This window comes from Coffea arabica, chromosome 5c, assembly GCF_036785885.1.
Source record: "Coffea arabica cultivar ET-39 chromosome 5c, Coffea Arabica ET-39 HiFi, whole genome shotgun sequence".
Lineage (NCBI taxonomy): Eukaryota > Viridiplantae > Streptophyta > Magnoliopsida > Gentianales > Rubiaceae > Coffea > Coffea arabica.
This window is the reverse complement of record NC_092319.1, coordinates 46340949-46362506: the sequence shown is the minus strand read 5'-3', so window position 1 is coordinate 46362506 and position 21558 is coordinate 46340949. Positions and strand designations below refer to the sequence as shown.

At 35.9% G+C, this 21558-nt stretch overlaps 3 protein-coding genes across 5 annotated transcripts; all 3 read left to right on the top strand.

The window, feature by feature from the left end:
* Positions 1 to 2043: 2043 nt before the first annotated feature.
* Positions 2044 to 10106, top strand: LOC113690566 (probable aminotransferase TAT2). 2 transcript variants are annotated; one of them, XM_027208534.2, is made up of 8 exons: positions 2044 to 2521; positions 5454 to 5730; positions 6672 to 7011; positions 7104 to 7322; positions 7680 to 7739; positions 8615 to 8770; positions 8861 to 8954; positions 9738 to 10106. In XM_027208534.2, exons 2-8 carry the CDS (start codon positions 5465 to 5467, stop codon positions 9863 to 9865), a joined length of 1263 nt encoding a protein of 420 aa, XP_027064335.1. In that variant the 5' UTR covers positions 2044 to 2521; positions 5454 to 5464; the 3' UTR covers positions 9866 to 10106. The 2 variants fall into 2 exon arrangements, with proteins under 2 accessions (XP_027064335.1, XP_071907374.1); XM_072051273.1 differs by lacking the exon at positions 2044 to 2521 and adding an exon at positions 2787 to 2928.
* Positions 10107 to 10838: 732 nt separating this feature from the next.
* LOC113690893 (D-amino-acid transaminase, chloroplastic) lies at positions 10839 to 13842 on the top strand. 2 transcript variants are annotated; one of them, XM_072051274.1, is made up of 6 exons: positions 11179 to 11201; positions 11298 to 11350; positions 11549 to 11692; positions 12165 to 12340; positions 12694 to 13367; positions 13458 to 13842. In XM_072051274.1, exons 4-6 carry the CDS (start codon positions 12222 to 12224, stop codon positions 13553 to 13555), a joined length of 891 nt encoding a protein of 296 aa, XP_071907375.1. In that variant the 5' UTR covers positions 11179 to 11201; positions 11298 to 11350; positions 11549 to 11692; positions 12165 to 12221; the 3' UTR covers positions 13556 to 13842. The 2 variants fall into 2 exon arrangements, with proteins under 2 accessions (XP_027064809.1, XP_071907375.1); XM_027209008.2 differs by lacking the exon at positions 11549 to 11692 and having other exon boundaries at positions 10839 to 11201.
* A 3245-nt stretch (positions 13843 to 17087) lies between these two features.
* Positions 17088 to 20895, top strand: LOC113691133 (uncharacterized protein At4g28440). The gene is made up of 2 exons (XM_027209347.2): positions 17088 to 17515; positions 20402 to 20895. Exons 1-2 carry the CDS (start codon positions 17260 to 17262, stop codon positions 20593 to 20595), a joined length of 450 nt encoding a protein of 149 aa, XP_027065148.1. The 5' UTR covers positions 17088 to 17259; the 3' UTR covers positions 20596 to 20895.
* The last annotated feature ends 663 nt before the right edge of the window (positions 20896 to 21558 follow it).

Sequence of the window (21558 nt, the reverse complement as noted above, 5' to 3'; positions counted from 1 at the left end):
TAAAGGCGCACATTTGTGCCTTTTGTACTTCAGACACACCCACCACCGTCCACCGTCGTCATCGTAGCAGAAAACGAAATGTACTGTACAAAGAACATGATGAGACTATTTATTGGTCCAGGAAATCCAGAATCAAATGCGATGAATGAATTCAGTTGTTGTGGGGGTCTTAAAGATTTAAGGCGGTTGGATTCTTTGCAGTTCCATAGCCTCTCACTCATCTTCAAACCAAAATTGATTCCTAAATTAGAATTAAAACCTTTTTTTTTTTTTTTTTGTAAATGTCTTTTGCTCAAGAGAGATTCTTTAAAGTAGAATCAAGATCATTAGTTCACTAAAACCTGGATTACCGTCACTTGACTAATGTTCCAATCTATGTCCGGAGACTTTAAACTAATTCGTTCTGGTTCGTCCATCTTGTCCAGTTCCAACGTGGGCTGATGACCAATCAGGGAAGATGGATGGCCTCGCAGTCGCTGCTAAAGGAAATTGAAATATCTGTTGGATTTGCAGCTCTCAATATATTGGGTCCAACTACGAGTAGACGAGATAGTCATGCTCGAGAAGAAGGATGCCATGGAAATTTCAATAATGTCCAGAAAAAAAAAAAAAAAAACTGGCAGAAGAAAATAAAAGCAAATATATTCACAAAAAAATAGTAAAAGTTTATTGATGAAAAATTGCAGTCCAAACATCGCACATGTTTTTTGAGCCATAAAAAAAAAAATTTTTTTATATAAGATTAGAAGAAAATAAAAGCATGCATGTCAAGGCTCCATTTTTAGAAAACACTTACTTATGTGATGCGGGGTTGGTGGAATTTCTCCTGTATCCTTATCGCTTGGTTGAATTCGCTGTATTTTAGTAGCCATCAAAATATACTTCTTGTTTGATTCATGAACCAACCAGGAAAGGTTTCTGTGGCTTGCCTGCCGTGATGAATCACCATTCTCCTTTCATTTTCTTTTGACAGCTCCACCATTCTTGTACGCCGCTAACATAACTCACATTTCACCATCGCCCCAAGTCCACGCCCAAGAACAGAAAAACGAATGCCTTGCTTGGATTGCTTGTTTCCGTCGAAAAATATTGTCATTTTTCCCTCACATATATCAAATCGCTACAGTAATTTTTTTATGAAAAATGACGAAAAATACAATCCAAACACAACCGAAATAAATCAGGAGGGACTGCCACTTGTTCCCGGGTTTCTTATCCTGGGGGCAATGCATGTAATTACTACTCCCAAGACCATAGAATAGAAGCATAATGTACTGGCCGTGACAAGAATTGGAAGGCCCTCAATATTTAATGGTTTCCTTCTCATATTTTTGCAACTATAAATCTGCACTATTGTACGATAAAAATAATTATCCTTGCCCAATTCTCCTAATTTCTATTGATATCGAAAGTTTTCCTCCTAAAATTTCATGGGTTTGGAGATTTTTGGGCCCGTGTGACGGGTGATATATGAATTTTCAATTTTTCATTGTGAACTTAGTTAACAATCAGATTTTACTGAACTTAGTGCTCTGTTTGGATTGTAAATTATTTGAGATATTTTTACTGTAGCACTTTTTGTGATGTAATGTATGTGAGATAAAAAGATAATTGGAAAGATAAAAATGTGTGTTGAAAATTGTAATGATGATGTGACCAAATAAATTTTGACAAATAATCCACTATCCAAACAGAGTTATGAATTTTTCTTGGAAAAAAAAAAAGAAAAATCTAATAGCTGACATTCATAATCCTCGTGTTTTCTAAGCATTAAGGATGAGATTTATGTGGCTAATTCATGAGAGAAAACTCCTCCTCACTGTGCTAATTTTTCAGCAGGTGCTCTGTGCAGTGTCTTGTTTGAGAGAAGGCAATTTGTTATTACTGTGCAAAAAGAAGAGCTTCAGAATCTGCAAAAAAAAAAAATTACTACTCAAGTTATTAAATTCACAGGATTGCCGGTGGTGGGACAGAGATCAAAATAAATGAGAATCGAAAAACACAAAGAAACAAAAAAAGCAAAAGAGCACGAGACTCAAAGGGTGTTTGGGATTGGATTGCCAACAGGGCGAAACGTCCCAACCATCAAAATCTGAGTAGTAGATAGAGAAGTCCAAATGAGACCTTCTTTCCTTTTGATCTCATCCCGAAAAGATATATGGAAACACAAAATGCTGACTCACACAGGAGATGAACCGTTTTGATTTTGTTTCTTAAAAATCAATTTTCCACAGGTTATTAATACTAACAAGCCGCGAGGCAATCTTCCTATATTTTCTCCAGTCTCCAGTGCTTATAGGCTCCCAACCCAACCCAACCCAGCTCCCTAGTCTCCCGTACCCAGCTGTCAAACTTCGCCTATACAAAAGAAGATCAGTTGCTGCGCCAAAACGCCAGAAAGCATAGTGGCTGGAGGCAGTTAGCAGTTTAGCACCAGTTTTATCCCAGGCGGAGAATCATCAAGTTGCAAGAACGTCATTCCCAGCACCTCTGATTCTCTTCAAGCATTTACGAATTGCCGGTATGATTCATTCTTCTGGGATTCTTGTTTGGATATATTAATCATTACATGCAATCTTCTTGGGATTCTTGCTGTAGACTTGTTATTTTTACTGGTATTTGGAAGAATCAAAATTGAGATTCTGAAAGCAAAAGGTCACATTTGGATTCCTACAGATCGATCATATGTGATCGTGCATAATTTTTCCGAAACTTTTACACGAGACTATGAGATTTACAAGACTGGAAATAAATCTTTGAACTTTTACATGGATATGTCTTTCCAGCGTCAGCTTATGCGAGCCAGACTTTTTCTCTTCCCTTCTACCCTTCTCTTCCGACTTCCGTGGATGACTCTAGCTTTGACTTTCTAGTACTAGTACTTGGGGGTTAGGAGTGTCAATTTGGAGTTTCTGAACTTCAATTTTGGTAAGATCAGCCTCTGCTTATAAATTATGCGTATGCGGATTTTTGAGTTTTGGACTTTCATACTTCGAGCTCAAATTCAACTCTGACTTGATCCAAGCTCATTTAATATATATTTTATAATTATGAATTATTATAAATTTATATATAAATTATGAATAAATTTTATATACGCGGTCACTGCATATACACACGAGCAAATTTTGAATTTTAAATATAAATTTTACACCTGTGTTATATATCTAATGGTGATAATGTATACACTGACAGTATATATAAGATTAATTCATAAATTATTAACATAATTATGAATTATAAATATTAGTTTATGTATTTTATAGGTCGAGTCTTAATAGGATTTGAACATACTATAATCCAAATTCGGTTCATATCTAATTCGAGTCCAAACTCTGCCACGTCTAAATAAAGCTCAAGTCTAGTGCACTGTTTTTGATCAAATGGGTCAGGCTAGAGTTGGCACACTTGCACTGACAGTCCTGTTTGGGGGCCATTCTCTATATTTGTTATATTTTTACTAGGGGTGGCCGTAATTTAGGTGGCCGTTTTATTCATTATTTGGCTGATTCTATCTGGTGCACCTTGCAAGTTAGTCGTTTCCTGGTTCTTATCCACTTTGCATATTAGCGGGTACCTAGTTACAAAGTACCTGTTGAGATAGGATCCAATCAATGGGTGTCTGTCCCCGTCCCACTTATCATTTAATTTTTTTTTTCAAAAAAATGAATCATACTAATTTAATTTTATACTTTACACATTCATCTAAGATTTAGTAAAAAAATTTTCTCAAAAAAGCCTTTCACCAAGAAACAAGCATGCGAAGATCATACAAGAAAAAGGAAATAAATTAAAATAATTCAAAATGAATAAAAGTTTGAAATAAGAAGCACATTTTTTAAAATATATGGTCCACATTAATTAAAGTCTTTTTTAGATAATATAGAACATAACTTCTACAAATAAATCTTACAAATAATAGAATATCTTATATTTGTAATGCAATTTATTCAATAAATTTTATTTAGTTCTAAAAATATTATTTTATAATATATATGTATAAAAATAAAAAATAGAAAATATATATAAGTAGGACGAGTCGGGTACCCGTAAATTTTTAAATATGTGATCCTAATCCGTTCCGCATTTAAGAAGATATGACACTTTTTTTATCCCCGATCAAATAATACAAACAAGTATTATAATTTTCGAATCGGATACGCTGAATTTTCGAATTACCAAATAATAATTTTGCTGACCGCTAATTTTTGCATCGTGCCATATGCACAGTCACATGAACTTTTCAACAACATCGCCTCATTTGGCTCATAAGACGTCGCCATCCTCTTGCATGTCGCAAGTTTGAAAAGTTAGACAAAAGTTGTGGGGCGTAGGTACACGGCATTCAAGACTCAAGAATCTGATTTTGATTGTGCGGAGAAAACGATAAATAGATTTTCACATATTTGATTAACACGTTTCTAAAAGTTCGTATGAATTGAAACTTCATTTCTCTCGTACTCTAGGAGCACCGGTTGACCTAAAGGACAAAATTAAAATGACTCTAGTAACATCACTAATTCTAAAAGTTATAAATTTATAAGAAAACCCCTATTATTTGAATTTTGTATCGTTTGAAAATTCATAAAAGTGTTTGAAAACATTGATGATTGTAACTCTCAATGTCACAACTTTCACGGACATGAAAGTGCCAAATCACTCTTATTGTTAAAAATATTACTCCTCCGTTCCACTTTAATAGTCTTATTTTCCTTTTTCATCTGTCCCAAATTATAGTCCACTTTCCCACTAAGAAATATAATAATCTTTCAAATTGTCTAAAATACCCTTATTAAATATCTTGTTATTAATACATTGTTATTAAATACTAACCCACTACATTGAATACATTGAGTTTTTCCAATACTAATCCATTAGCTGTAACTGATATTAATTGGCACTCTTCGTAATTAGCATAAGGGTATTTTAGGAAATTATTAATCTAAATTTATGTTTCCAACCAAATTAATTACACTTTCTTAATCTGTGTGAAAAAAAAAATCAAAACTAACAAAACGGGACGGAGGGAGTAATATTATCCTATCACCTTATCTCTATAAGTTAGATATTTTTATAACCTGCCCTCACAAGTAATTTGCAAATACAAGTACGTTAAAATAATATTGATCGCTGGGGCCCAAAAAAAAAAAAAATAATAAAAGAAAGAAGAAAAAAAAAAAAAAAGAGCTGGTTTTTAAGTAGTTTTTCTCCTTCCTGGAAAATTTGTGGTTCATGAAGACGAGGAAATTTGTCTTCACGATGGCGAGCCTTACTTGCTTGACATCGCTCGTCAGCCATGCACAGATACGCTTGTCAGAATTGTGTGAGTGTGTGTGGTCTTAGAAGACTTCGACCTGTGCCTATCTCTTACGTTTCTTCTATCTTCCATTTAAACTTTAAACAAACTCCGAAATATTAGAAAACCATCATAATTCTTGAAAAAACAAAAGCAGAGCGTGGAAGCATGGAAAACGGGGTGTATCAAAATCTTGATAGTGGCCAAGGAATTGAAGCACCGGCAAATATCACTATTAAAGGCACTCTTAGCTTGTTGATGGCTAATACCAATGGTGATGACAAGAAAAGAGTGATTTCTTTGGGCATTGGGGACCCCACCGCTTATTCTTGCTTCCGGACCACTGCTGCTGCTCAAGACGCTGTGGTTGACACCCTTCGTTCCTACAAGTTCAATGGATATTCTCCCACTGTTGGACTACCCCAGACCAGAAAGTAGGTGCTTTCTTCTTTCAGTCAATTTATGCATGAAGCTTTCTTTTTATCAAAATTTTTGGTGTCTAGATTGCTGGGTTTTTCAGGTTGCAGTCCCAATTTTCTTGGCTAGCTTTTGGAGTCAGAATTAATTGGAGTGCAGTAATTTGAGCTCTGTTTTATCTGGGTTTTAAAATTTTGGCTTTGTTTTTTTCCCGACAAACAGGGTCCTTTGATTATCAAAATTGTTCTTGAGATTACTGTTCGGTTCAGTTAAAGTTGTGACTTGAATTGGAATGTTCTATTTTTCCCCCGAACACTCTCTTCTGGAATTTGAATCCTTTTATCGTAGCAGCTGCATGTTAAATTAATCGAGATATTGAATTTTGGATTAAAAAAAAAATCAATTTCGCATGTTTTCTTAATTTATTTGTCATGTGATAAGTTCTTCCTGAAAAATTTCGTTTAGCTCTCACTATTCTGAGAGTATTGACACTGGAGTTATCAGGCAACCTGATGACAGAAACAGCCAAACAGGACCAGTTATATTACCGGCCACAGGTTTGTTTGAGTAGTTCTAGTTTGTATGACGACATTCATAGTGCGCATTCTGCATTTTTTACCTGCAAAATAAGCAAATTATGTAATTACATTCTTATGAAGTGGTAAACTCAATTCCATACTGGCTAATCCACATCAGTATTATAGTGAACTATGACAAGGGGAGTGTTATGGTTGCAACTAATCTACCTGCACAGATGCTAATCCTAATGAGTCAGATTTGATACTGAATAGATTTCGTGAAACACCAAAATTAATTCTGTACAAAAATTCGACCGTGATTCATCCTTGGTGATTAGTTATTTACAACTATTATACTTAATTTTTAAAAGTATAGTTTTGTATTTTGCAACCGTCTATGTTGTCATCTCTAATTCTACCATGCCTGTTCTCCTAAACAGGGCAATTGCAAAATATTTGTCGTCTGATCTTCCGTACGAGTTATCATCTGATGATGTTTATGTTACGGCTGGATGTACACAAGCTATAGAAATGGTGTTATCCATTTTGGCTCGCCCGGGCGCTAACGTTTTACTACCAAGACCAGGTTTCCCAATTTACGGATTGTGCGCCACTTTCAGAAATCTTGAGATTCGTTACTATGACCTGCTACCTGACAATGGCTGGGAGGTCAATCTCAATGCTGTTGAAGCTCTTGCAGATCATAAAACCATTGCAGTGGTAATTATTAACCCGGGAAATCCTTGTGGCAATGTCTACACACGTCAGCATCTAGAGAAGGTTAGTATAAGTCTTTTCCCTCTGCTATATCACAGGCTTGTTTGAATGTTTCTGATTACATTTAGCTCCGTGATAATAGTATCTGCTGTTAGATTGCAGAAACTGCCAAACAGCTAGGTATTGCCGTAATTGCCGATGAAGTTTACGGGCACCTAGCTTTTGGGGATAAACCATTTGTGCCAATGGGAGTTTTTGGATCAGTGGCTCCAGTTTTCACGCTTGGATCTCTGTCAAAGAGATGGTTAGTGCCTGGTTGGCGCCTTGGTTGGCTTGTAACAAATGATCCTAATGGCGTATACAAAAACCCTAAGGTCTTTTCCATCCTTTTTTGAGTTTTTATTTGCAATTATCCTTCAGTACTGTTCTATCTACAGGATTAACTTCTGCTACAGCAAAGTATGTTTTCCTAAAATCAATGGCTGCACATTCATTTGCACTGCATGTTAGTTGGGTAGATGGTTTTCTTATTTGGAAAGACACAGATTAGCTTTTCATCTGTGCATTGTTTTACCCTTTGTGTGTGTTCTTGCCATCTTTATTTTGAAGTCAGAATCAAAGGTCAAAGGGTGAAGGATATAAATAGTGATATCATATTTACTGTCATTTGCTCCATGGGATTAGTCCCAGGTTCTGACTATTTCTGAATTGATTTTCTTTGATATTATCAGTTTGTAGAGCGTATCAAGAAGTACTGTGATATTTGTGGAGGTCCAGCAACTTTTATACAGGTTTGAACTTAAAGACTTCTTAATCTTCTCTTAAATCAGGGCCATGTTAAAAAACTACACAGGTTTTCTTTTGAGACTTCTTAATTCCATCTTAGATCAGAATTGCAAGTGGAGTATGTTTCTATTCCTTTGCCATGTTACAAACTCTTTTCTTATAGGTTTACTTCGGCATTTAGTTTGAATCAAGTGTGTGGTTTTATCAACAGACTGGCCAAAGCAATAAGAAATGAATGCTTACAATAAAAGCAGTATAGACATCAGTGCAAACTCATCTGAACGAAAGTTTCTGTCAAGTCTATGTGACCCTCTTCTGCATAATAGTATGTGATTGTGGAGTACATCTTTCAAAACCTAGAGGCTCCTCAATGCAACATCTCAGACTTGTAAATCTCTTCAAATTTTGCCATTGGTATTCATGAATGTGGCTATTTAGCTTGTCCTTGTTTGAGCTCTCTGTTTGCCTGTTTTATTACACAAAGAGAGTCAGTCCCATTTCAGTCAATGGCATATTCAGAGTATGATTGCCAATTTTCACACCTTAATGATATTCAAATTATTAGCATTAGTTATCACTCTCCAGATATGGTTTGAGGCACTGGAAGTCCTTTCTCGGATTTAAGTGTTCATGTTGCTACCATACATGATACAACAAAGATAACTTCTTCCTTTGTTTAGGAGTTGTTAAGCATCCATATCTCTGGGCATCAAGCCATCGTGTGATTTTCCGGTCAAATTTGCAATCATCAACTTAGTTGCCTTTTGATCATTAAATTGTATAATTGTCAGGGATTTGAACATACTCCTTCATGGATTTACTTTAAATGTCACCAGTGGTTTTAGCTTACTCACTTCTAACTAAAAATTTAAAATATTAGGCAGCAGTTCCTCTCATTATTGAGCAAACTAAGGAGGCTTTTTTTGGCAAGACCATTAATATGCTCAAGCAGAGTGCAGAAATTTGTTACAAAAAGATAAAGGAGATACCCTTCATTAGTTGCCCTTCTAACGCTGAAGGATCAATGGCTCTAATGGTAAGTGATTAACAAATTTGTAAAGCCTGCAACCTAGGCAATAGAAATTTGCATCTTTTTCAGTTGATTTTATTTCCTTGCACAATGTAGGTGAAACTTAATCTGTCCTTACTGAAAGACATTAGTGACGACATGGACTTCTGTTTTAAGCTGGCCAAAGAGGAGTCTGTCATCATCCTTCCGGGTAAGCAGATAAACAAGTTCCTACTTCCTAGAATATGGAAATAAGTAATATGAAATGCAGTTAGTTAAATGAAGAAAAGCCCCAGGCCCAAGTGCTTTTGTATTTTATTTATGTTGGAAAAAACTTGTACATAGTTCACTTAGTGCGCACTTCCTCAGTCAAATGGAATGTGAAATGAATATTTGCAGAGTGCAACCATATAGAAATCAGCGAACATGCGTGCAACTCAACTGTAAAATTTTCGAGTTGATTCAGAATGACTTCTGCGGTTACTAGAAACAGATCGTAGCCTCCCGGAATAACACCACGTGTAACCTTTCTTCAACACAAGTCTTCCTAGTTCATTTGTCCCTCTATTAGGATGATCTGCGACTCTTTCAACATTCAAACTTTGCTGCTTTTTCTGATTTGGACTTAGATTTCTGGCTAGCCTCCCGGAAGAACACCACTTATAACCTTTCTTCAACACAAGTCTTCCTAGTTCATTTGTCCCTCTATTAGGATGATCTGTGACTCTTTCAACATTCAAACTTTACTGCTTTTTCTGATTTGGACTTAGATTTCTGGCTATTCTTGAAGTAACTAGAGTCTTGCTCTTGATAAATTTCCAACTACTTGAAACGTGTTAACATGTGAACACTTCATTAAGAGTTGAGTAAGTCGCTTGAAAGGAAATTAGCATTTTAAAAAGTAATGAACCAGCTACAATCATTAAAGATTGAATTTTCAGAACCTAATTACATGCTATACATGCATCCTTGACAACAAGAAAAAATTCTGCAGGACTTGCTGTAGGTCTAAAGAACTGGCTGCGAATCACATTTGCTGCAGAGCCAGCTGCTCTTGAAGAAGCATTCGGAAGGCTGAAGTCTTTCTGCGACAGATATTCCAAGCAACAAAACGGATATTGACATGTTTTCTGCTTACCGCTCGATTGGATCAAAGACACTCCTATAGTCCTATTCTGCTTTATATCCCTTGCCCATTTTAAGAGCTCCAATTTGTATAACACAAATGCCATATGACATTATTCTTGTATATTTGTGCGCACGCCCAAGTGTAAAAACTGACAAAGAGACAATAGAAGGGCATGCTTTGTAAGCAAGTGATTGGTTATCTATTCGTTTTTCTTTGATGAGTTACTGATGCTAATCATCTGTTACTGGACTATGACTCCTTGAAATGCAGATCCTCCAGAAAAGGGACAAGGGGCACAAACGGTTGCAGGTGCAACCGTTTCTACCGATTATGTGCATTTTTCACTGTACGTAACTTTTATTGCACACGATGTAACTTTCTTTGTAAATAACGTAACTTTAGAACAAATTTTTTGTGGATCTCACACGTGACGTGAAAATCGAATTACAAGATGTGATCTGAATCGCATAATTTTTTTTGGTCAAATCATGGCTGTTAGACAATCGCTCCTGTCCCATTTCCTCCGGAAAAGTGGCTCAATGGTACGATGCAATGATGCAAAAGTACAATTTTCAAATTAATGCCAAAAATGTAAATCTTTAGTTTATTGAATAGCAAAATCAGGAACCATCCAACTGATCCTAGCAATTGGTTGCCGTTTGTGGTTTTGTCTTGCTTCCTGTAGTTAGTTGTGTGCAAATGCAAAATAAGGGCAAATTTAATATACATTACCAACTTGATAGTGGAAACTGACGATGATTGAAGCCCGGAGAAGAACCCCAACGTCGTTTCAGCTTGGATTATACAAGTACCAGCTGGCCATCTTTCACGAGCTCGGATGTGTAAACTATAGAATGAAAAAAGAGAGTGAAAAACAAAGGAAAAAGTTTCTCTCTTTTTTGGTCCGAATAATCAGTCACTATTTTAGCACCATGACAATGATGATTCCAGGACATCCCAAAATGGGCAAGTGGGACACGGACGTCAAGACAATGGTCGTTCACCAGCTCCTTCGTCTTTCTCGTTGGACCTCTCCACATCCAAAAGAACAAAATCCAAACGCTTCACTCCTCGCAACAAACTGTTCAAACTTAAGACAACTTCGGAGTCCTTTCCCTGCTTTCACAACATAATAAAAGTACACCTTTTATTGTCTGTTTCTATCATTTCTTTCTCCATAAAACGCCGCAAAATCAGTGGCTACTTTTCTCAGTCTCAAACTCTCAATCGCTGACTCAGCTATCCACTCTTTATCTCTTCCTCCCATTTCGCAATCTTCTTTTCTTTTCACCATGGCTACTACTGCCCCTTCTTCTGACCAGAACCCAGGTGATTGATTCTTTTTTTTGTAAAATTTCTTGATATCACTGTCGTACTAAGCTTCATCTGTATTGCTGATTGTGTGTTTTCTGTCTTCTGTATCAGAGGTTGAGAACGGTGAAGAGTTCGAAGTTCATGTATTTTCATCAGAGGCAGAGGTGAATATTATGAAAGCCCTTTTCTTGATTTTTGGATTGGTTCTGCTGATTTAGATAATTTTTGTATTTTATGTTTGGGCAATGCTCTTCAGTCTTTCACTGTATCGTCCAAAACAGTTTTGATCATTTACGGGCAATGTATTTTTAAGCTTGTTATAAAGTGGCATGCCAAAACTAATTACGATGTTTTTGGTGTAGTTTGTTGCTTGTTGTGAATCTTGGCATGATTACCGTTGTAAGGACCTCGAACCTACCAAGGTTGCATTCTCGGGTGAAAGATGAGGGTGATGAAATAAATGGATGAGACTGGTGAATAATTAGGAAAAAGCAATAGGACTTCAGGTTCATATTCTGACCTGTATAAGATACTTGTCAGATTTGCTAATTAAGTACTAAACTTTTCAAGGTATTGTTAGTTGTATTTGTTCCGCCCTAGTTGTTGATGATGATGCTACTTATCACAAATTGCCCGGTTTTAACAATATGTTGGATGAAAATTTTGAACAATCTCTGATAAGCCATGAACAGTGAAAGTTTGGCAAACTATGTTTTAGATTTTCTTCTTTCCTTTCCTGCTTCTTTCATTATTTTCCTTATAGTCATCCTTCAAGGGTGGGTCATATGTCAATCATCAAGTTACAATATGAAGATGACAAAAAAAATTGTCCTCAAATTGGTCATTGTTTGACCTGCTATTTAACCTTTATAAAAACGGATGAGCTTGAAAAATTGGCAATCTATATTCTCTTTCACTTGGATGTCATTTCTACTAATGCTACATTGGTTTTTCCATGTCTGTTTTTGCATTAACCAGTTACTTGAGAAGCTGCAAGACAAATGGAGGTCAGTGAAACCACAGCCCTATCCGGCAATGTATTCGAGTGTATTTGGTGGAATTATTCTTGATCCAGCATTGATGGTTATCCCGATGGATGACCACATGGTTCATCGAGGGCATGGTGTCTTTGATACAGCAATTATTCTTGGCGGGTAGGCATGATTTACTTCAACATCATATTTGTACTTTCTTATAGCTGAATTTGAACATTACACCTTAAAAGTTTGTACACAGTGATGTGCCACGGATTTCTTATCCTTCTATGATTGCTTCCAGTTAAACTTGCAGAGTGCTTCAAGTGGCAATGCTATTGTTTTACTATTTGATCTACAAATGCATTGGTTGAACTTTATGCTATGGTCCGAATTAGATTTATCAGTGAATTGTGCAGTTTAGGAGTTGTCAATGTAAATTATACATGTGAAAGAGTGAATGCTTTGGACTGAGATTTTGATTTATGCACTTTTTGCTATGTTTTAAATTTATTGTTTTTGATCATGAACAGGCATCTATACGAGTTGGATGTACACCTGACTCGTTTTCTTAAATCAGCTTCAAAAGCTAAAATAGTGTCCCCATTTCCTAAGTCCACTCTCAGAAGCATTCTTATTCAACTTGCAGCTGCATCACAGTGCAGAAAAGGTACTCTAAGATATTGGCTAAGTGCAGGGCCAGGAGATTTCTTACTTTCTCCTGCAGGATGCCCGAAATCAGCATTCTATGCTATTGTAATTGACGAAGACTTTGAACAGTGCAAAGAGGGGGTTAAGGTTATAACATCCACAATCCCCATGAAGACACCCCTCTTTGCCACAATGAAGAATGTAAACTACATGCCGAATGTTCTTTCCAAAATGGAAGCTGAAGAGCAGGGAGCTTTTGCATCGATCTGGGTTGATGAGGAAGGATATATTGCTGAGGGTCCAAATGTGAATGTGGGATTTATAACCCATGACAAAGAGCTTATCTTGCCTGAATTTGATAAGATATTGCGTGGCTGCACAGCAGCTAGGCTTCTTGAACTGGCACCCAAATTGGTTGAGCAACACCGTCTTAAAAGCGTCAGAACTGACAATCTAACAATAGAGGAGGCAAAAAATGCTGCTGAAATGATGTACATTGGAAGCACCCTCCCAGTTCTACCTATTATTGCGTGGGATGAAAAGCCCATCGGAGATGGTAATTCCTTTCAACTTCCTATCATTTCTTTTAGTTAAAAGCATTGCCTTATGCCATCTCATCTAAGGTGCTTTTTTATGTTTGTAACAGGAAAAGTGGGAGAACTGACCATGGCTCTCTCAGACTTGGTCTGGGAAGACATGGTTGCTGGTCCAAAAACACGAAGGATTCCAGTTCCTTACCTGTAGGAAAGCTTACTGTGTTATTCTAATCAAAAGAAGCAGTTAAAGAATGCTTCAGATATTATGTTCAACATGTTAGATTGCTGAAATTTACAGAGAGTGGCTGCTGCTTTTTTGTATGCTGGGATTGTTGTTTGTAACCATCACGATCAGATCAAACTAATAGGAGTTCACCATGTCACCGTGAACTACATTACTGCGTTAGTTTATAATGTAACGTGTTTTGGATTCCCTTGTCGATTTGATACTTGGATAGTTGTGTTTCAAATAATTTATTGTCGCTATTAAAATCACTACACTTGGGCTCGCTGCTAAGACCAATTTTCCTCATTAATTTCATTGGCTTTTCACTTGCCATTGTTATGGTATCCATCCATGGCAATGTAAGAAAGAAAGCCCACTATTAATTTTGGGTAAAACATCTGAATGGCTCTCAAAGTATCTGAATGGTTTGTCAACTTTTAACCCTGCATGTCACGTTTTAACTATTAATTAACTGCATACTTTTGTTACTCAGAACTTGTAGAAGGATATACTTTCCAACCTTTTGACTAAAAATACTACTTTCAGAAACCTCTTTTGAAATTTATGGTAATATCACTCGACACATTTGAAGTTTCAGAAATATATTATTCAGCACCCATATTAGCGAGATGAGACCATTAATCACTATTATAGCATACCAATTGACAAAGTTACCTTTGCTGCTATAACAATTTTTAGGCAAAAATTTATGGGACAGAAAATTTTTAGGCAAAACATACAAGTCTTATATTATATAGTCAATTTGGTAGAAAATTCAATATAAGACAACAAACAAAAAAAAAGGCGAAATTAGGAGAAAAATATATGCTCTCTCATTAAATGATTATTATGATAATATTTTAGTGGTACAAGGTTGAGATCGTTACAAAAAGTATGATTGCAGGAGATGTTAGTAATATTTTTAAAATTTTAGGACTATCAAGTGATGTTAATTCTAAAATTATCTCTAGCCAAAAGAGTGAGAAATATACCCTTTTACAAGTTTGAGGGGGCAAAAATATACACGTAATAGTTGGAGGGCTAAAATTCTACAAACTTAATAATTTGATGCCATCTAGATTTGTTGCCCCTTTTAATTTTGACTACAAACTTATGAAATAACCCATTAGTGCATCTATGATATCGCATTTTTCCTCAGTTCACACAACCAATTGCAGCAAGATGAAATACTCTACTACACTATCTTATATATGTCCATTATTAAACCATCCATGTTTTTTTTTTTTTTCAATATAACTTTTATGCTGTATTTGTAATTAGATTATGTAATCTCATTCTCTTAGAGAATCAAACATCTGAAAATTGATCACCATGTAACTGTCCCTGAAAGGAAGGCAACCATTAATTGTTCTTATGAAAGCAAAAGGTGATCAAATGCTGAGAGACTGAATAACCAATCAGCTACGAGAGTTACCTTCAAGCCAGCAGTCCCTCCTGTCCTCCTCCATTTATGTATTGTCGCTAACAGCTCGCTTGTTGGCAGCCATTATTGAGGTCCAAAACTGACCTGCAAGAATACGAAAAAGAAGATGGAGGTTTCTCAAAGAATGATAGAAATGACAGTTGCAAAATTTGTTAATGTACTGTATCTTATTATTGCGTCGCAGGCCACAATTTTCCACAACAAACATAATAGTAGTATTTTCTTTCTGAGTAACCCTTTCAAATTCAATATTAACTTCAAAGTTGTAATTATAACTTTTCCATTCTTATGTTGCCCGGCCCCTTTATGTTACGAGTTATTGTGACCATGCATCATTCATTTGTTATCTCCAAGTTTCCAAAAAGAAAGTCCAGTTAATAATTGTATAGACTCAATTCAATTGGTAGAGACAAAAATAATAAAATAATTCTTTTCCACTTCTTCCTGGTATTTTCCCTTAAATGACAACCGAAAAAAAAAAAACAGGAAAATTGAACAATTAATGACACGGAACCACTGGGCCAATGGCTCAGTGGCCAGGGAGGGGTTTAAGTCCCTCCTTAAGCTGTAGATGAGAGTTCAAATCTCATCTGCAGCGAAAAAAATCTAAGGGTTGTGTCATAACACTCTCTTGATCTAGTTAGATCTGTATACCTATTAACCCCTATCACAGGCTTCTTAGGCTTCCCTTTCCCCTAGATTATAATAGAGTATGTTATACAAATGTATCGTTGCTGACAAAAAAAATATATATATTACAATTAATGACACGGAAGTGTGAAGCTTATCTACTAATGCACAGTAGGATTGGAATATTGACCACCATGCAGCAGAAAAAAAAAATTGAAGAAACACCTGGACCAATGAGATGACGCCACATGGTGGAAAGGTCAGATCCTAGGTAAAAATTAAATGAAGCCCCCACCAACTCATCCATATCCCCATAATTACCTCGTGAACCCACCACACAAGTACATGTTGCCATCCCAGAAATTCAGAACGCTTTCAAAGAAAAACAAAAAACTTTTCCCAAAACGAGCAAAACTCCCCACCCTGCGGGCCATGCCCAATTTACCCACAGTTTTACTAAATTGCAAAAGGTACAAGGAGGTTTCTGATTATATTACTGGTCGCTCTCCATATTTTGAAAATTACACTAATCCCAAAGGAGGTTTATTATCTTATAGTAATATTCAGGTTCAATTAATAATTAAAAAGTAAAATTAAAAAAAAAAGATAATATGATTTCATAATTGCCCCTCATCTATTAAATTGTTTAATTAATCTTACACTAGCTTAAATATTAAAGGAAAAAAAACTCAGATTTACTGTTTATCATCAGGGATTAAATCACATATGGCATCAAAAATAGTATATCATTCCATATATTTCACTTAATGCGAGATTTAAATTATTTTTTTTTTCAATTACAAATCCATTATCAAACGTGATTAATAACAAACAATAAAAAACATCTATAATCAAAATATTACAAAGAGCGAACTTTAATACCATAAAAATCTCATCAACTAATCTTAATATATTGATAAGAATCTTTATGATGTTGAAGTTTATTCTATGTAATATTTTGATTGCAAATTTTTTGATTATTTGTTATCGATCATATTTGACAATGGATATGTAATCGAAAAGAGTAATTTAAATCTTATGTTAAGTGAAAAATATAAAATAATATAATATTTTTTGACGTTATATGTAACTTGATTTCTAACTAATGATAAATAGCTAACTAATGATAAATAGCAAATTTTAGTATTTTTCTTTAATGTATGGGTTGATATTAAATTAATTAATTAAATAATGTATAGATGAGAGGTAATGATAAAATCATACTATTTTCTTTCTCATAATATCACTTTTTAATTATTGAATGAACATAAATGCTACAAGATAATTAACCTCAAGAGAGGTTAGTATAAATTTTAAAATGTGGAGGGAGGCTAGTGAAATATTGGGAAACCTCAGGGGAGGGGAGGTTTCTGAAATTATCTCATTCTCACTCTCTATTTAGCTGCTACTGCTCCTACACTACTTACGGCTACTACAACAGAAACAAGAGCAAGACTCACGCCTTCCATACAAAGCTACACACACCCACACACTTCACAAATCAAACCCAAACCCAAACCAGGCACCGAAAAAGGCTTTTGATTTCCCCCATTTCCGTCTTCTACCTATATATTAGGGTTACTAGGGTTTTGAGTTTTCGATTTTGTTAGGAATGGCGGCGACTAGTTCCAAGACGGAAGACCAACCGGCTGCTGTGGCTGGGGGTTTGAGGAAGCCGGTGTTTGTTAAGGTGGAGAATCTCAAGCCCGGGACTAACGGCCACACTCTCGTCGTCAGGGTCCTCAGTTCCAAAACCGTTTTGCAAAGAGGTAAGTCGGTGTCTCCGCACCTCAGGAATACTAACATTGCTGAGTGCCTTGTTGGCGATGAGACTGCTTGCATCCTTTTCACCGCCCGCAACGATCAAGGTATATTCACGTCTGGATTTATGTTTAGAAAAATGCATTCGACTTTTTTCTCTTTTTGGGATAATGCGATATGGAAATTGTTGTGTCCGAATATGTCTGAGGTATGTTATATGATTTCTTCTTCTTTTTCTTTTTTTCTCCTTCCATATTGGCTGAAATACTAGTAAGCATGCTTTGGAAATTTGACTATGTGGCCCTTTTTATTCAGGCTGATATGTGTTAATCTCTTGTTTTCTTTTCACTCGCATCTTTTTAAAGATTTTTTTTTTTTTGTTTGGATAATGTGATATGGAAATTTTTGTACAAATATATCTGAGACATATTATATGATTTTTTTTCCTTCAAATTTTTGCGAAAATACTAGAAAGGTACAATGTGACCTTTTGATTGAGGTTGATATTTTTGGTTTTAAATATTTAGGAAATACCGGTGTCTCCCAAACTTTTTCTCGTATGTGTTTGTCCCCATCAATCCGACAACTCTGATTTGTTGTTGTTTTTGCGTTTTTCTATTTGAAGCATGCTATTAATGTTACTGGAGTTCCAGATGCTTTAATCGAAAGCTCCTTATCAATTGATGCTAATTGCAGAAAGGTCTTTGATTGAGTACAAATTTATGGTATTGTGGTTAGATAGCACATGATCTGGTTGAAAGGTGCCTTTCATAAATCATCACGGAATACAGGTGTTAATGCGAGTTGATACAAGCTTCATCTATTATTATGCTTTCAGGGTCAGAAAGTTCTATTCAGTAGAATATTCTGCTTGAAATCCCTTAGAACCTGGAAACAAGTAGGAAGCGTTTTATATTAGACGTGGCTGCATCACTTGTTATCCTGTTGGCTGGTGCCATCTTTTGCTTAATCACTTACTGGGTGGTTTATTTCTATTCCTTCTTTGCTTAGATTTTGAGGAAATATGTGCCTCTGATCATTCATTTCATCGTGTTTAGAAAGTGTTTTAATGTAAAAGCATGCTCGAGTGAGAGTGGAGATATAGGGACAAAAAAATGGAGGAGGATGACAGACAGGTTTGTGTATGTTGAAGCAGAACAAGACCAGGAGGAGGAGAGATGAAAGAGATATAAAGTGGGAAGGAGTTCAGTAAGCAAGGGGTGGAGAGGAGGGGAGATTCAATACCGTAATCATTCTCTAGTTGTTTCTTAGATGGAAACACTATTGATCAGTTGCAATTTAGGGCATGAAAATGCATAACGCTTTACACACACGTAGTGATACCTATTTGGATTACATGCAACAATTTTTTTTTTTTTTTTGTTTTTCTGTGATGACATGATATCAACATGTAGGTAACTTTTGCAGTTTATGATATTCCCAGTTATGTAGACTGTAATAATACCCAATAAGAAGGTAAGTCCATCCAAACTTTTTGAAGCATATTCCAGCTATTCGGATGCAGCCACTTTACATGAAGTAGGATAAGAAGCGAAGAGTAATATGGTTGCCTGAATATCTCTCTTTTTTTCTTCTTTTAGTTTGAAAGAAGTTTCTCTCATTTGTTTGCCACCCCACTTGTCTGAATTAACGATAGTCTTTTATGAGACTTAAAAGTGCAACTTTCCAAGCGTTTGTGTCTACGCTACCTGTCACCTATTTAGCCCCTTCCTTTGAAACGAGGACCATTAAGAAACTGCAAGCTTTGTAGTTTGGAATGTTGTTGATACATCTAGATGAAAACATCAAAGAGATTTCAAAGTCAAAGTTTTGCATGCCTGCTAAGGATCCTATGAATGCATTATTGGCAGCCAGCATTCATTACCATGTTACCAGGGCTTGAGTTTCTTTGGCTGTTGCATGGACTTAGCCTGGAACATCTTTAGCCAACCAAATTTTTATTGTGATTAACCCTGATATTATGAATGTTAAAATTTTATTATTTTATATCTTCCCCAATTTATTTATAAATCTTAAGCATGTTCTTTGTTTTGACAATGTGCTTTGGTAAACTGTATAGAAAATGATATATTTCATGAAGTTATCCTACTCATCATCATTAAACTAATCATGCCTATCCTCTTTCTGTGGGGCTGTGGGAGAGAAATGGTAGATTTATATTAAGCAACTCTTATTTGAGTTGATTCTTGGAAAAATTGTTAAAAAAATGTTGTAGAATATAAGAAATTTCTCATTCTCGATGTGTACTCAGCAGTAAAATTTTCCAAGTTTGGCATGCATGAAGTGTTCAAACCAATTATGCCTCATTGTATCCTTCATCCTTAACTTGAAGAGGTACCAGGATATGATCAATACATCTATATCATTATGTATCAGTAATCCAGGAAAATGTCAAGATTGCTTTTTCTTTTCATTGTGGATCATTTTGTGGACTACTTGGCCAGTAAATCAGATTGACTAGCCAACACAGTACGGTTCATTGGGTCACCATATGTGATGCTTGAAGGAGATCTAAGAGTTACCTGAAAAATAAGATGTGCATTGGAAAGAACAAATTCCTACTGGTAGAGTTTGTTTTTTAGTGGTAATGCCTGTGTCTTCAAGAATAAAACTTGATACTGTCCTATGATATCCTTTTCACTGTTTGATGAGTTTCCTTACACATGCGTGATCATAATGAGTTGTTTCTGGTTACAGCGTTCTTTATAGAGTAACTTGCGTGAATCTTATGGCATTACTCTCATTTATTGATTGAAGATGTACAGCATTCTTTATGTTGTAAATTATGATAATCTTATTGCAGTACTCTCATTGATTGATTGAAGATGTGACAAGTTTTGTGGTTGATGTGCTTTCAAGTTTAGTATGACCTTGAGTTCTTTATTGTTGTTTGAGATGGCAATTATCTTCGCTCTTCCTAATGTTGTGATTTCTGTACTTGGCTGCGGCTATCCTTCATCTGCACTGCTCAGTTGATGTGATGAAACCTGGTACAACTGTCATCCTGCGAAATGCAAAGATTGACATGTTCAAGGGAACCATGAGGCTAGCTGTTGACAAATGGGGCCGAATTGAGGTCACCCAGCCCGCTGAATTTGATGTGAAAGAGGACAACAATCTCTCTCTTATTGAGTATGAGCTGGTGAATGTTGTTGATGAGGAGTAACAGAGATCTTTCAAGAGTCAATCTTAAACATGTTAAGGTTACATAGTAGGAGTCATTTTCTTATCTAGTTTAATACAATACAGTTACATCCTTATCTGGATATGACAGTTTCAAGGTGGCAAAAAGTTTCTGGGAATCTTTGGTGAACCATCTTCCTCCTTTATGAGTATGGCTGTCGTAGCTGGGAGTTTGGCAGGCAAACTTTTTTTCTGTGGATATGGAACTGTAGAAAAGAAATATTTTGTTGTTATATTATGCTCTCTTAAAATACATTTGTGTTATCTAAACTTGGTTTTTGCATGACCTATCTTTAACGACGGTTGTTTTTTTTTTTTTTTGGGCTGGGGGCCCGGGAAGAGAGGAGGGAAAAGAGGAGAAGGGGGGGGGGGGGGGCTGAATTTGAAAGCCGAAAAGAGATTGTTTGAGTAGGAAGTGGCGCTGTTGGTGTTCAGTTTGGACGATATAGTTGCTCTTTATGGGTCTAGTAACTCATTGAAGAGAGCCATCAAGGACGACAGTTCTTGGATTGTAAATGATATAAAAGTACGCTTCCATCGCTCGGCTTGCTGTAAAATGTACTGGTCTTTTAGTGCTTCAATCTTTAAGCTCGTATGGCAGTTTCAGTGTTACACCTTTGGCATGTTAAATGATTATAAAACTCAAAGACAAGATGACGGGAAATGGTACCCAAAAGAAAAATGTTAAAAGAAATACCCCAGGCTGAGGCACTGCACCACTGAATACTCTATTCAGATTTCCTGGTGGAGGAGAAAAATGCGTCTACTTTCCAAAGAATTATTTGATTGTGGTGGCAGTGGATAAAGGTTGACGAGTAATGGATATCTTTTGTTAGTTTAAAGTCTAGAGAGTTTAAACGGATGTTATCAAAATCAACGTATAAATGAATAGATAAAAAGTTTATATGCATGAATCAAGTGATAGAATGGTCTCCCTCTCCTGCTC

Excerpts from the sequence above, each read along its gene's own strand:
- LOC113690566 (XM_027208534.2), top strand. The coding sequence starts at position 5,465 with ATGGAAAACGGGGTGTATCAAAATCTTGATAGTGGCCAAGGAATTGAA. Across the intron at positions 5,731-6,671 it reads GGACTACCCCAGACCAGAAA|GGCAATTGCAAAATATTTGT; the intron begins GTAGGTGCTTTC and ends TCTCCTAAACAG. Across the intron at positions 7,323-7,679 it reads GCGTATACAAAAACCCTAAG|TTTGTAGAGCGTATCAAGAA; the intron begins GTCTTTTCCATC and ends TGATATTATCAG.
- LOC113690893 (XM_027209008.2), top strand. The coding sequence starts at position 11,165 with ATGGCTACTACTGCCCCTTCTTCTGACCAGAACCCAG. Across the intron at positions 11,202-11,297 it reads TTCTTCTGACCAGAACCCAG|AGGTTGAGAACGGTGAAGAG; the intron begins GTGATTGATTCT and ends CTTCTGTATCAG. Across the intron at positions 12,341-12,693 it reads ACAGCAATTATTCTTGGCGG|GCATCTATACGAGTTGGATG; the intron begins GTAGGCATGATT and ends GATCATGAACAG.
- LOC113691133 (XM_027209347.2), top strand. The coding sequence starts at position 17,260 with ATGGCGGCGACTAGTTCCAAGACGGAAGACCAACCGGCTGCTGTGGCT. Across the intron at positions 17,516-20,401 it reads CACCGCCCGCAACGATCAAG|TTGATGTGATGAAACCTGGT; the intron begins GTATATTCACGT and ends TGCACTGCTCAG.